The following is a 12,858-nucleotide window of genomic DNA, read 5'->3' as shown; positions in this document are numbered from 1 at the left end:
GGCATGAAATATGGTCGTTGTCGCCTTCACCCCTCTTTCTCCATCGTCCTCGTCTCTTCTCTCTTCTTCCTTTCACGTCTCATCTTCATCGTTACGATCGACCATTGTAAGGCCTTGTGCCTATAGCCTCCCCTCTTTTCTTTATTTGCTCTTGTTTTCTCTCCCCCTCTTTTTATAACTCGAGCATTGTATCTCCATGTTCTATTACAATATCTTCATAATATTATGCACTATGCTATCAAAAAGCTCATCATCATCATCATTGTTCATTGCAAGAGGTCACAAAGGCAACTCTGATCTCCAAGTGTGATATATTCGTAACATTTTACCCAATAGATTAATATACACAATCGTATCGGAATACTTTTGGCATTGACCCATTTATCAATGATGGTGCACAATCATGCAGCCCCTTAATCTAAATGCTGAAATTCTAGAATGTCTTTTGCTGCTATATGGATGATAAATTTTTGAAGTTTAAGGAATCTAAATGCATTATATCACTCACTCATCTTGTTGTCAAAGATGACTCGATGATGAGGGGAGGGGAGAGTACCACGACAAAAGATATTTTTTTTTAGAAAATAAAAAATATTTTATGAGAATAAATGAAAAAAAGTATGTTAATTGAAAAAAATAAAAAGGAGTTTACTATGTAGAGACCCTCCTGACTCTTTACTATTCATAATCCCTTTAAATTTAATACATAATATTTTATTATTTATAACCCCTTTAATTCTATTTTTATCATCCTCTTTTTCTCTTTTTCTTCCCCCCACAGCCCATGCTTTTGCACTCACCAACTCACCCCACAGACCACCCTATCACGTAGTTTACAAAGGCTGTCTTCTAAGCTATTATATAATGGATATAATCTTAAAAATATTAAATTATTATAATAAATTAAAAAAAATTATCATCTCCTCTTCGATCTTTAATTCATCTATTTTTAGCATATGTCATTTTACATCACCTCTAATGATCAAGAGAAAACAGATGACGAGAAGAAAAAGAGATAAAAGAGGACAAAAAAAGGACATAGATAAATAGTAAAAAAATATATTGAAATTAAGTTATAAATTAAATAAATATTCAAATTTAGGGTTGTAAATAACAAAAAAAATGTAAATAGTAATCTCCAAATAAAAACAAGGAATTCTTTGAGAAATTTATCTAATAAAAAATCAAATCAACAAAACCTCAAAAAGAAATATTATGTGGCAATCTATTTGTTTAACCTAAGCTCAAGAGGTTGTTAATTATCCATCAAAGTCACAAACTAAGCTTCCTTGCATAGATTTACATGAAGTACCGAGAAAATTGTATGTAGCTTATATATTTTATTATTATTATATAAACATTATTATTAGTGATATGGTATATTTTGACAGCCTGGACACGTCACCGCTGTCACCACACGCCAAATCGGAGCCCTACGTCACCTATCCCATCCCGGGAGCTCGTACCAAGAAGATATGCCAACACGTCTTATCCCAGGAGCTCGGGGCGATGCTATCTAACGTCGCTCTGCGGGTCCCGAAACGACGGCTAGTCAGAAGGGTTGTCCCATCTCTCGGGGGTCAGCAGCAGCGATGTCGAATCGATGCACCATCAGCCCTCACGCCACAGTATAAAACCCCTGGTTGGCCTCCGGCCCAGGGTAGGGTAAGAAAAAAGAAGGAAAAAAGCAATCCCTCTCGTTACTAACTTGCTCGTCGGAGGGGCCACAACCGAGTACCACCCAGCATAGGCCATTTTTACCGAAGGGCGACCACTTATCGACGGTGAGGGACTCAGCATGGAAGTGCGATCCGCCTGGCACCAAGAAGTCATCAATCAGCCTTGATCCCGACCAACGCCAACCAGTATCCCTTCCTGAGGGCGCGACCACCTCACGAAGATGAGCTGCCAATCACCCCGGAGAAGGAAAGACGTAGCTCAGCATACACGACGCCTGGATCGGCACACCAAGGAACGCTGATCAACACCCCGTCGCGAGGGCTCGGTCGACCTCGACATCTAGCTCAACCGACAGAAGACTTCCAACATCAATCCGTGGACCCAACCGTGCTGACTCACCAGCTATTTGTTCACTAACAATCGGTACATAAGCCGAACACATCAATTCGAATTCTATTGGATTTTCCAATTCATGTCGTTCACGATTCTACTACCCAACTAATTTTTGCCGTGTTAATATTTATGGGAATTAAATATGTTCTTTAAGAATATATGGAGAAAGTGGGGGGTTTTGTTGGGTTTATATAAATATGTACGAGAAAGAGAGAGAGAGAGAGAGGTTTTGTGGGTGTGGCGGTGAGAAAGAGGACAGAAACAGAGGAGAGGAGAGAAGAGAAGAGATGGGCTCTCTACTCGACGACTGGCCCTCTTACGACCCCCACAACTTCAGCCAACTACGCCCGGCCGATTCATCTGCCCAATCTTCTGTATGCTTCTCCGATCCATCTTCCTTTGCCATCTCGTTGATATTCAATCAATGATTTCATAATCGCTGTAGGTTGGCGATTGTAAGCATCTTATAATCTGTCTTGTTTGAGTCGCAAATCGTCGGAATCAATCATGCTCTGAGCACACATTTCTTGTTTGCCACTGCTTGTGTTCCCCCTTCGTGTTCTTTCCTTGTTTTGGGTGCGGACTGTACCGGCTGGTTACTGTTGGAGTGATTTAATGAGGAGAACTTATTAATTGATTTCTTTTTCTGCTCAACTAAAGGGGCTTTTAGAATGTGATCTTTGCACATCCATTACATGATCTTAACTTTTCATATATTTGATACATAGATTTACCATTCTTCTGATTTTTTCCTTTGATGTTTAATTTCAGAAACTTACGCCTGTCACATATCGTCCCACTCATAACAAGTCTCTCCCACCACCAGATCAAGGTAACAATGCTGCACTTGGTCTCCAAGAACAAATTATATATGGCCGCTTTCTGGAACTATAAATATCTTTTTTTTGGTTGCTCAGAGCTAATTTCTATGAGGCTGTTGTTACCTGTGTTGATACTTCGTATACTTTCTGTTGTAATTTTCTATCTGGATGCTGGGACGAAGATATTTGGCAGAACTCTCAATCACTTAGTGTTTTATGTCCACAAGTAACTAAAACATGAAGAATGCCATGACTATTATTTTTTAAGAGAGTAAAAGAATATGGTTATTCATCATGATACATGGCTAAGAATGTCATCTTTCTTTATTTGAGTGCTTAATCACTACAAATTGAGAGTTGAAGAGTTTTGCTTTCTGAAATATCATTACAGTTCTTTTGCTTGCCATTTTCAATTAAATTATCAAAATAATCCATTGGAAGAGTTTCATATTAATGTCGAAGTGTACATGCTTATAAGCCTTTTTAAACATAGTAGGTCAGTCTGTGCACCCAAAACAAATCTTCGTAAAGAAAAAATTCTTTCTTGGACATTTCATTATGAAATGTTTAACTAGTAACAGATCACACATGACACTAATATGTGCTGAGGATACTCTTCATCCTTATGACTGTTCTCTCACTTCTCTACCACAGTTCTACTATTTTTTTAATATTCTGCTTCTTTCACCTTAGAATATGAAACAAGATTATATTGAGTTTCTTTGCTTTTAGGGTATCTAATCTGCATGTTTCATGTAATAAGTTATAGTGACCCCTTAACATGTCTATATCTAGAACTCTTACTAAGATGAATTTGTGAATTGAAGGTTGCATTTACACCAATTCTCATTGGATGTCATATTATAATTTCACCATTTTAATTTGTAATTCAAGTATCAAGATGTTACTATATTAGCTCTAAAAAATTTTCCATGAGAGGTCCTATGTTAGTTCTGTATGCTAAATAAATGGAGTATCAACCTTGGACCTAATAACCAACAAACACATAACGAAGGCGATCTTGTATTGAAAAAGAAAGAACCAATCAACATTCATTATGCTCCAAAATGTTAAAGAGAAGAATCATGTACTAGACAAACCTAAAGAAACCTTCTCTGAGTTATTAAATAGAAAATGGGTAGGGAGTCAAAGAAGAGCAAGTGGCTATTCAATCTACGAGGAAATTTAGGTTTTTTTTTTCCTTTAAGGTGTGATCCTTATGACAAGCTCTCAATGATACCTCTAACGGAATGCCAGCTGGAAAAACAAAAGGCTACATCTTCAGGGAAAGCTGTGGTCAAGAGATGGGACACAGATGGGAAAAGAGAGCCAAAGTGATATGGTTGTGGGTTTGAAATTATTCTGTCTCTTTATCTTTTGGGGGTTAGGGCATATGAGGGTGAACTAATGTTACACTAAGCAAGCTACTGAAAGAAATGATTAGTAGAAACTGGCGTTTCAGATTCAAATTATTTATTTAGAATATGTATTGGTCATATACATTTCTGATACAAGTTGTATTGAATTCATGATGCTCGGATCTTATAGATTATCTTCTTGACATCCAGTTGTCTTTCGTGGTGACTAGACTTGTGAAGTTCTTGTATCACTTAGTTAGCCTTTCATGAAGTAATATTTGACATGTATACCCAAATGGTTTTTTTTTTTAATTACTGTGGCTGCTAATTGAGGCATAATATTAACCTGTGATAATGTTGTTTTTCTGATATGGTACTCACTTGTTGTCCTAGTAATATCAACCGAAGCCAGAAATATCCTTCTGAGGCATTTCTATCAGAAGTCAGAAGAGAAGGTATGCAAGCTCTTTCTCTTCTAGTATTTCTTGCTGCTGTCCTCTGTTCTTCCTTCTCATGCCGCGCACATGCAGTTCCGACCTAAGAGAGCTGCTTCGGATCAGCTAACACCGGAACACAGTTGCAAGCAGCCCAGATGTGCCTACACTGATGGGGCCGATTGACGTATTATAGTATGATTCTTCCCAACATCCTGCATAGTAAAACCAGCATATATGTATCGTATGTGCATATAGCTTTTTGAACATTGGAGCATGTTTTCGAGCACTACAAGTTTGATAAGTGATTACAATTGAGTGGCTTCTTTGCTCTACTTCATGTTTTCGGTTATGCCTATCTATTGATTAAACTAGCTGAAGAAATATTTTGTGATCGAATATGTTGCACAGATTGTTTTTAATTGGTTGATTTACTTAAAGTAAATGTTGCTTTTGATTCTGTGGAATACGTGTCATCTCTTCTATGTCTGTAATCAATCAGTTCTGTCGTTTCTTTTGGGACAAACCACGAAAGAAATAAGCGCACGGGCCGGCCCAACTGCTTATACTTCCACCAATCTATTGGAGGACTTAATACAAGCACCTTGTTGCTGGCTTTCATCCCCAGAAAGCAGACATCGGCTTCCCGACAAAAATCCAATGTACTCGTCACTTTCTATCTCTCCATTCCTTTCGCCTTCTCCTCTCTCACACTCGAAGAACCTCTTCTTCGACTCGGCTGCCTCCGTCCGCTACCTCAGCTTCTCCGCCGCCCAACAGAACCTCGGCTTCACCGCCTCTCTACACTCTGGCCTCCTCAAATCCGGCTTCCACTCCAACCTCTTCGTCGCCAACTCCCTCCTCGACGCATACTCCAAATGTGGCCGCATGGACAGCGCGTTAAAGCTTTTCGACCGAATGCCTCTAAGAGACGTCGTATCCTGGACAGCCGTGATCTCCGGACACTGCCATACCGGAGCGGCTGCCGCTGCCATCCTTGTCTTCTTGAACATGTTAACGGAGGAAACAGCACCTCCTCCCAATGAGTTCACTGTTTCTGCTGTCTTACGGGCATGTGGGATGCTGAGGGATGAGAAGATGGGGAGGATGGTGCATGGGCACCTGGTCGCCGCTGGGTTTTCCCATGATGCGTTCGTCTCTAATTCCTTGATCGATATGTGTGGGAAGGTAGGATCAATCGTGGATGCTGAGAAGCTTGTCAGTAGGTTGAGCTGTAGGGATGTGGTTTCTTGGAGTGCCATCATATCAGGCTCTGTCCTCCATGGGATGTTCGACAAGGCACTGATTCTGTTCACCCGAATGCTGGAAGATGGGATTCTGCCGAACACGGCGACGATGTTGAGCATCACCCAGGCCTGCTCGCTAATGGGGGAACCGAGCCTGTTTGCTTGTGTTCATGCTTGGCTTGTAAAGTTGGAGCTGCATGACTGTGTTCCCGTCGTGAAGTCTCTCGTGATGATGTACGCAAAAAATGGATTTTTGGACGAGGCAATCGAGGCTTTCCTCCAATTTGATTTCCCGGAGTGCCATGATCCCGATCTCATCGCGGCCCTCATCCATGGTTGCGCCCTGTCGGGATCTTTGGAGCATGGCAAGGTGATTCATGGGTGCTCGATCAAGATGGGCTTCTTTCCGTGCACCATAGTCGAGAACTCCCTCCTTGATCTGTATGCAAAGCATCGGTACGTCGACTCAGCACATTTGATCTTCAAAAGAATGGGGAACAGAGACATAGTCTCTTGGAACTCCATGATCTCATGTTTTGCGAAGAACGACCGCGTGGAGGAAGCCCTGCAGCACCTCGGTCAAGTTCATGACGCAAGTGGAGGTGAGCTAAAGCTGGACTTCGTCACGGTACTCAGCTCCGTACAAGCCTGCTCCACCATATCCTCGCTGGAGCGAGGACAGATACTGCATGGTTTTGTGATCAAAGCAGGCTTTGATTCCGATTCCTTTGTCTGCAATGCTCTGATCGACATGTATGGGAAGTCGGGAAGGGTTGGTTTGGCGGAACAGTTATTCCAGGAGATGGAGGACACAAGAGACGTGGGTTCTTGGAACTCGTTGATCGCAGCCTACGGGATCCATGGTGATGGTGATTCGGCCTTACGAGTTTTCGAGGAGCTGAGGTCCGGAGGAAGGCGTAATCCGAATGCTGTATCCTTTGTCAATGTCATTTCAGCGTGTGGTCACTCTGGGCTGACAATGGAAGGCTACGAGTGCTTCAAGAGAATGCAAAGAGACTACGGCTTCGAGCCGGCCATGGAGCACTACGCAGCAATGGTGGATCTTTTGGGGAGATCCGGAAAGCTTGGTGAAGCAGAGGAATTTATCAGAGCGATGCCCATCAAACCTGGTCCATCCATTTGGGGGTCTTTACTGGGTGCTTGCAGGCTTCATGGGAGCGTGGAGATTGCAGAAAGAGCAGCGGCGGAGCTATCTGTGATGGAACCGGATTGTGGTGTCTGGAGAGTGACACTGTCGAACGTATATGCATCTGCTGGACTATGGGAAGAAGCTGCAGAGGTGAGAGCTGAGATGAGAAGGAAGGGATCAAGAAAAGAGGCAGGCTGGAGCTACGTTGAATCGAGGGCGATGGATAAGTTCAAGTTCGTGGTGGGAGACACAAGGCATCCTGAAACTGATACGATCTATGAAGTATGGAGAAGTATCAATGAGCATCTTGCTGATGCTTTTGTCGAGTCATTTTGATGGGGGATGCCAAGCAGTACCTTACGAGATTGGTATGTCTACTCGATGGTTAAAGATAAAGAGTACTCATCACTGCCCGCAAGTTTTCTCTGAACAGCGACGCCGGATGAGGACGCAGCGACTGCAGTAGGTAGCCCTCCGCAGCACCGAGGCAATAGCATGGATCGCACAGGTGGCTATTCGGGACTTGATCCGGCCTCGCTTGGGTACCAGCCTTCTTGTCGCCGCCGAGAGCAGCAACCATGGCGCATGCCGCCTTGCTGCTCATCTGTGTTCGCTGTGGAAGAAGCTGTCGTGGCTGCGCACTTCCCGAGTCTTCCTCTACTGCGGGCTACTTGTCGGAATCTGGTCGCCTTCTGGGAGACCCACCAAGGTTCGGATTCAGTTCAAGACGAGCAGAGGTGATTACTGGAGCACGGCGTCCATCAATCCGTAGTTGGAGAAAGAGATGTGAGAGAGTGACTTGGGTGTCAGTAAATACAATGATAAAGTCGGCGCAGTAATGCTGTGATGATGAAATGATTTGGGCATACCGAAAGAAAGTGGTGTGTCAGAGAACAGCGGCACCCAACAGCCATGCACGCCGCCATTGATGGATCTGGTCGTGGAAGCGATCTTATCCACTGTTTGCCGCGGTGAAAAATTACCAGTGGCTCACAAACAGCCATGGACTTTGGCAGGCTGCTGTGCAGTTCATGGCGGATTTGATCTCGGAGAGCAGGGGGGGTTTAGGCTGTGTTCCTTCTGCCCACCTCGAAGGAAGAAGGACAAGCCAGGCATCCTTCCAGCAAAAGCATAAATGATTCTTGTAAGTGTGGCCTTTTCTCCAAAAACAAATGCCACGCTTGATCCTTTGTATGGACACATATATGAACACACACATTGCATCTCAGACATAGCACCATCGAAATTGAAGAAAATAAGGTGTCTTTAGTTACCAACAGAAATTGAATTGATAGATGAAGACAAAGAAAATACTACAGAACGGCAGCAGTGTCCTCAGAACATACGCCTAGATATATGCTTCTGGAATGCCATTTATGTGAAGCCCTCTAGTTGTAAGCTTTGACAGTAATTAGTGGCTACTGAATCACAGTGATTTGACTGCTGGTACTACCGTCTTACTACAAACAACTAGACATGAAGCGATGCTTGCGACATAATCTTGTTAGAGAGGCATTACTTTCATGTCGGAGTTATGCCTGTTCTCGTTTACAGAGTGTGACCAACTGATGAAAGATGGATACGCAGATTGAACATGCTGAGTAGAGTTGTCGCAGGTGCCACCGTTTTGATTTGTTGGGCTACCGCGGTCGTCAGAAGATTCACTTGACGTGCCTTCAGTGGGTGGGCTGACTGTTAGAGTTGCTCCAAAGCTGGCCATCTGCGGTGGAGCTGATGAAGGTTCCCACCTCAATGGCTCAGGCTGTGGCTTTTTCTTTTCGGTGATGAAGCTTGCCACCACAACCTGCAATTTGAACAGAACTCCACTATGTCAGAAAAATGATCTAAAAAGGACAGTGATTGGATGCATCAAAGAGGTTTGATTTAGACCTGCACAGGTGTTGCTGCCACAAGCATTCCGGCAACCCCACCACCAAGAATTCGGCCATCAGATCCTGCAATTGCGACACTCAATCCACCGCTTCTACTACGAGTGCTACCCTCTTCTGTGAGCAGGAAGGAACCTGAAAGAGAGATGATATCGAAGCGTCCCTGCATGAAAATTCTCGTAACTGTTACTTATATGCTATGGCAACAAATGGAGAGCAAGGTATGTGGACAAGATACAGAGAGTTTGATCTTTAATCCTTTTAATATGATACTCACAAGTAGGGTGGATCTTTATGTAGTAATTGAAAATATTTAATCTCGTAACTAAAGCATCACTTTCATGACCCAAATGATGATAAGGATGCTATATATATGTGTGTGTACATATATATTATGCCTAGCAGAATACAGCATGTTGGCATTAAGTAGAGATGTAAATTGGCAAAAGGGCAAATGGCCTTTTAGGGTAAAATTATTGTTAGTCAATCTTATGTGAGGTGGCCATAACTAAAGCCTAATTCCTATCTTTCATCTTCCTTGTACAAAATTGCAACTTCTCCTATTGTTTTTCATCTCTCTCTTGTAGAAAGCTGTTAAAAACAAAAAAGAAACGTCACAACACAAGATGTTTGTAGGATATGTAAAATCCTTGGACTTTGAGAACTTGGTTTTGGGGATCGATCAATCCCTCATCCAGTTACTATCAACTTGGTCTGATCTGAAACCCTTGATCTCAAGGGGAATTATTTGGACTGGCCAAAATAGATTGATCACAAACCATTCTGGCCAATCCCAATACTTTGACCAGTCATAAACCAACCAAGTCAACTGAAGTTGATTATGATAAATTGTATTTATGTCAACTTACCCTAGTCTATTTCTGGTTGTTTCTATAGAAACCTGATTGATTCCAGACTGATCTGGGTTATAGATTCCACAACCGATTCCAAACCTGACATAAATCCAGTGACCTTGTCAAAAACATCAAATAGAAGTTTCCGAATCTAGCCATATTATTTTGTCTTTGACTATTGCACTTCCATCATGGTGTTCATTTGGGTTATGCATAACACACAGACATATATCTACAATATAGAACAATTTTGTCCATCAGCAACCTACATAGATGATGAACAGTGCACATAATTTCAAATTTTATTCAAGATACAGATTAGGATAGTCTAGTTTCTACTCAAACCTCATAAGTTACTGTTCCACCAGAGATTGCCGGCTGCTGCAGTGTTACATCAGAGATGGCACCGTTTGCTGACAGCACACAGACGGTCCTAGACCCTTGCTGTGAGAAGGCCATAATTTTTGAAGCTATGTCCTGCCAATGCAAACAATTGCCTAAACTCATTATACTCTATTGACTTATCACTCTAATAACACCAACTCTTTTATATGAACTCCCAAGTATATTGAAATGGTAAGAAAGAATATGAAGCATGAAAGCGTGTAACAAGTTTATAATCTTTGTTGCTGGGTGACAACAGTCAGATCGTGAAAATGCAAGAAACAATTTAACAAGAAAGAAGAATTACCAAGACTATTGTCAAAGTTATCTAGACTTTAGAAGTAGAAAAAAGAGAGGGTAAATTTAAATCTCAAGTACTTGCCTCTCCAACTTTGACAGTGATAATATGAGGAGTAAAACCAATCCCTGGGGCACCTGGTTAACCATGAGTACTGATTTTAGAAACTTATATGAAGCATCGAAATACTAAATACTGTAAAGAAAATGATATCTAAATCTTTGGAAATTGAATATGTAGACAAAAAGATGTATGAAACACAATTAGATGTTCAAGAGTTGCAGTTTGTGTACAGTTATACTAAAAAATTAGACCCAAAAACTTAACATCTAGGCATTAACTTCATACAGGAATAACTTATGCAAATTATATGAATAGACAGCCAATAACTAAATTTATCATCTAAGTCTATTTGAAAGCAAAAAATAGGACAATGCTGTATAATGGCTAAAAACGAAAAACGTTAACCATAATTCGAAGTTTAAAAGTTCTCGATGCACATATAACTTCAACTGAGAAGCATAGAAGCAGATTAGATGGGACTAATACTAGATGAATATATTTGAACATTTGGACAAACTGGATGTTAAATGTACTTTAACAGCTCAGAATTTATATGGTAATGCAGTTATGTAATGAACAAGGAAATTAAGGAAGCCTACCTTTTCATCGCCGGTTTAGAAGTTAAGACATCTACACATAGCAATTATATGTCACATGTAGAGTAATCTTCACAACTAGAAGAAAGTGATGCGACAATTACCCAATGCATCAAGTTGTTGCTTTTTCCCCGACCCTGGAGGACGGCCTCGGTGCTTAGCTGCTGGATCAGACATTGGATTGCTTGAGAATCCCAAAGCAGAAGATGGAGGTGTTAGCGCCAAAGACATGCTACCATCAGGTCCATATTTTCTTGGTCTTCCTCTCTTCTTCTTCGTTAGCTCACCCATGTTAAATACACTGGTTTGCCGCATTCCCGAGACATCATCTCCTTGGTACAAAGAACCAGTCGTATCCACTGGTTTAGGTGCCGAAGAAGCCATGGGAGTGAAGGAAAGGCGCATGCCCTGCATCATTCCAGCTGTATTCGGTGCCACCACGGGATCAATCGTCGACCCTCCAGCTCCATAAGAGCCAGGACCCACCACCACAGTTGGAGGCTGCAACGAGCTCACTCTTGGAAGCTCCCTAGCTTCCATTTTCCAAAACCCTAAACCCCAATTCCTTTTGTTGATGTACTTTTAGCTGAATCTTAGATGACTAAATCAACCACAAAAAGAAAAACCCCTATCGTGGAAGATGAACAGCTTCCTTCAGTTCCTCACCGAAATTAAAGCTACATAAGAACCTTCAACCGGAAAATGTGCATGAATGTACAGAAATTTCACGATCCCACCGAAGAGCAAACAGGAAATTCTCGTCACTGAGCTCACATTTGAAAAGGTGAAAGAAACTGACGCTTTCTCATGGAAAGACAAAAAAAGGACTCATGTTGCACCAAATCCGTCAAAAAACAGAACGCGAAAGGGAAATGGGTATGAATATACAGAACTTTTACGAATTTTCACCCAAAAAATCTCAGCTTTTAGAGAAACAAAGACCGATCCACCGAAGAACGAACTCGTACGAATTTTCACCCAAAAAATCTCAGCTTTTAGAGGAACAAAGACCGATCCCACTGAAGAGCAAGCTTTTACGAATTTTCACCTGAAAAATATCATCTTTTCGAGAAACAAAGACCGATCCCACTGAACAGCAAACAAGAGATCCTCGTCACTGAGCTCACATTTTGAAAGGTGAAAGAAGCTGACGCTTTTACATGGAAAGACAAAAAAATGACTCATTTTTCCACCAAATCTGTCAAGAAACAAAACGCGAAACACAACCGCGAGAGGCGAGACATACCTGGAATCAGATCGACAGACTGTCGCCCAACCAAAACGAGACGACGAGAGAGACGTTCAAGGATACGGGTCGCGCAACGGCCTGCAAACCCAGAAATGTTTGCCTTCTTTTCTCGGGGACATCGCTACCACCGAACACTCGCCGCACCAACCCAGCACAGCAAGGGGAAGCAGCCACCTAGTGAGGGAAGACGGGAATAATTATTCTTTACTGGTGTGGGAAAGACAATTACATCCATAGAAAATTGCAGCTTAAGCTCCGCAATCGCACAGAGTATTCATTTCATGGTCGGTGCTTCCCCTCCTCTTAGCTTTTGGTACCAGAATCCAACCACCTTCTTCCAACATTGAATGTTGATCCGATCCCAGCCCGGTCTTAGCGGTCTACCGGCCCATCTATACACCAACATCTTAATCGAGCCCGGCCCAATTCAACGTAGTAATAT

At 42.0% G+C, this 12,858-nt stretch overlaps 3 protein-coding genes across 9 annotated transcripts; 2 read left to right on the top strand and 1 right to left on the bottom strand.

The window, feature by feature from the left end:
- Positions 1–2,283: 2,283 nt before the first annotated feature.
- On the top strand, positions 2,284–5,010 carry LOC135602759 (DET1- and DDB1-associated protein 1-like). Its single transcript, XM_065094285.1, has 4 exons — positions 2,284–2,447; positions 2,845–2,905; positions 4,646–4,707; positions 4,783–5,010. The coding sequence occupies exons 1-4, from the start codon at positions 2,361–2,363 to the stop codon at positions 4,870–4,872; spliced, it is 300 nt and encodes a 99-aa protein (XP_064950357.1). The 5' UTR covers positions 2,284–2,360; the 3' UTR covers positions 4,873–5,010.
- Positions 5,011–5,346: 336 nt separating this feature from the next.
- Positions 5,347–7,419, top strand: LOC135611748 (pentatricopeptide repeat-containing protein At1g11290, chloroplastic-like). Its single transcript, XM_065107394.1, has one exon. It carries the CDS (start codon positions 5,347–5,349, stop codon positions 7,417–7,419), a length of 2,073 nt encoding a protein of 690 aa, XP_064963466.1.
- A 929-nt stretch (positions 7,420–8,348) lies between these two features.
- On the bottom strand, positions 8,349–12,656 carry LOC135582652 (AT-hook motif nuclear-localized protein 10-like). 7 transcript variants are annotated; one of them, XM_065094279.1, is made up of 6 exons: positions 12,414–12,656; positions 11,272–12,320; positions 10,593–10,645; positions 10,172–10,303; positions 8,974–9,135; positions 8,349–8,887 (listed from the first exon to the last, which is right to left on the bottom strand). In XM_065094279.1, exons 2-6 carry the CDS (start codon positions 11,705–11,707, stop codon positions 8,588–8,590), a joined length of 1,083 nt encoding a protein of 360 aa, XP_064950351.1. In that variant the 5' UTR covers positions 11,708–12,320; positions 12,414–12,656; the 3' UTR covers positions 8,349–8,587. The 7 variants fall into 7 exon arrangements, with proteins under 7 accessions (XP_064950351.1, XP_064950352.1, XP_064950353.1 ...); XM_065094280.1 differs by having other exon boundaries at positions 11,272–11,856; XM_065094281.1 differs by having other exon boundaries at positions 11,272–11,819.
- Positions 12,657–12,858: the final 202 nt, after the last annotated feature.

The sequence above is a fragment of the Musa acuminata genome, chromosome BXJ1-2, assembly GCF_036884655.1.
Source record: "Musa acuminata AAA Group cultivar baxijiao chromosome BXJ1-2, Cavendish_Baxijiao_AAA, whole genome shotgun sequence".
Taxonomy (NCBI): Eukaryota; Viridiplantae; Streptophyta; class Magnoliopsida; order Zingiberales; family Musaceae; genus Musa; species Musa acuminata.
This window is presented reverse-complemented; position numbering and strand designations above follow the sequence as displayed.

Bases quoted from the DNA above. Each gene is read 5' to 3' on its own strand.
- LOC135602759 (XM_065094285.1), top strand. From the start codon at position 2,361: ATGGGCTCTCTACTCGACGACTGGCCCTCTTACGACCCCCACAACTTC. The intron at 2,906-4,645 runs GTAACAATGCTG...TTGTTGTCCTAG, and splicing joins TCTCCCACCACCAGATCAAG to TAATATCAACCGAAGCCAGA. The intron at 4,708-4,782 runs GTATGCAAGCTC...GCGCACATGCAG, and splicing joins ATCAGAAGTCAGAAGAGAAG to TTCCGACCTAAGAGAGCTGC.
- LOC135611748 (XM_065107394.1), top strand. From the start codon at position 5,347: ATGTACTCGTCACTTTCTATCTCTCCATTCCTTTCGCCTTCTCCTCTC.
- LOC135582652 (XM_065094278.1), bottom strand. From the start codon at position 11,707: ATGGAAGCTAGGGAGCTTCCAAGAGTGAGCTCGTTGCAGCCTCCAACT. The intron at 10,646-11,271 runs GTAATTGTCGCA...ATGGTTAACCAG, and splicing joins GCAACAACTTGATGCATTGG to GTGCCCCAGGGATTGGTTTT. The intron at 10,304-10,592 runs GCAAGTACTTGA...TTGCATTGGCAG, and splicing joins TCACTGTCAAAGTTGGAGAG to GACATAGCTTCAAAAATTAT.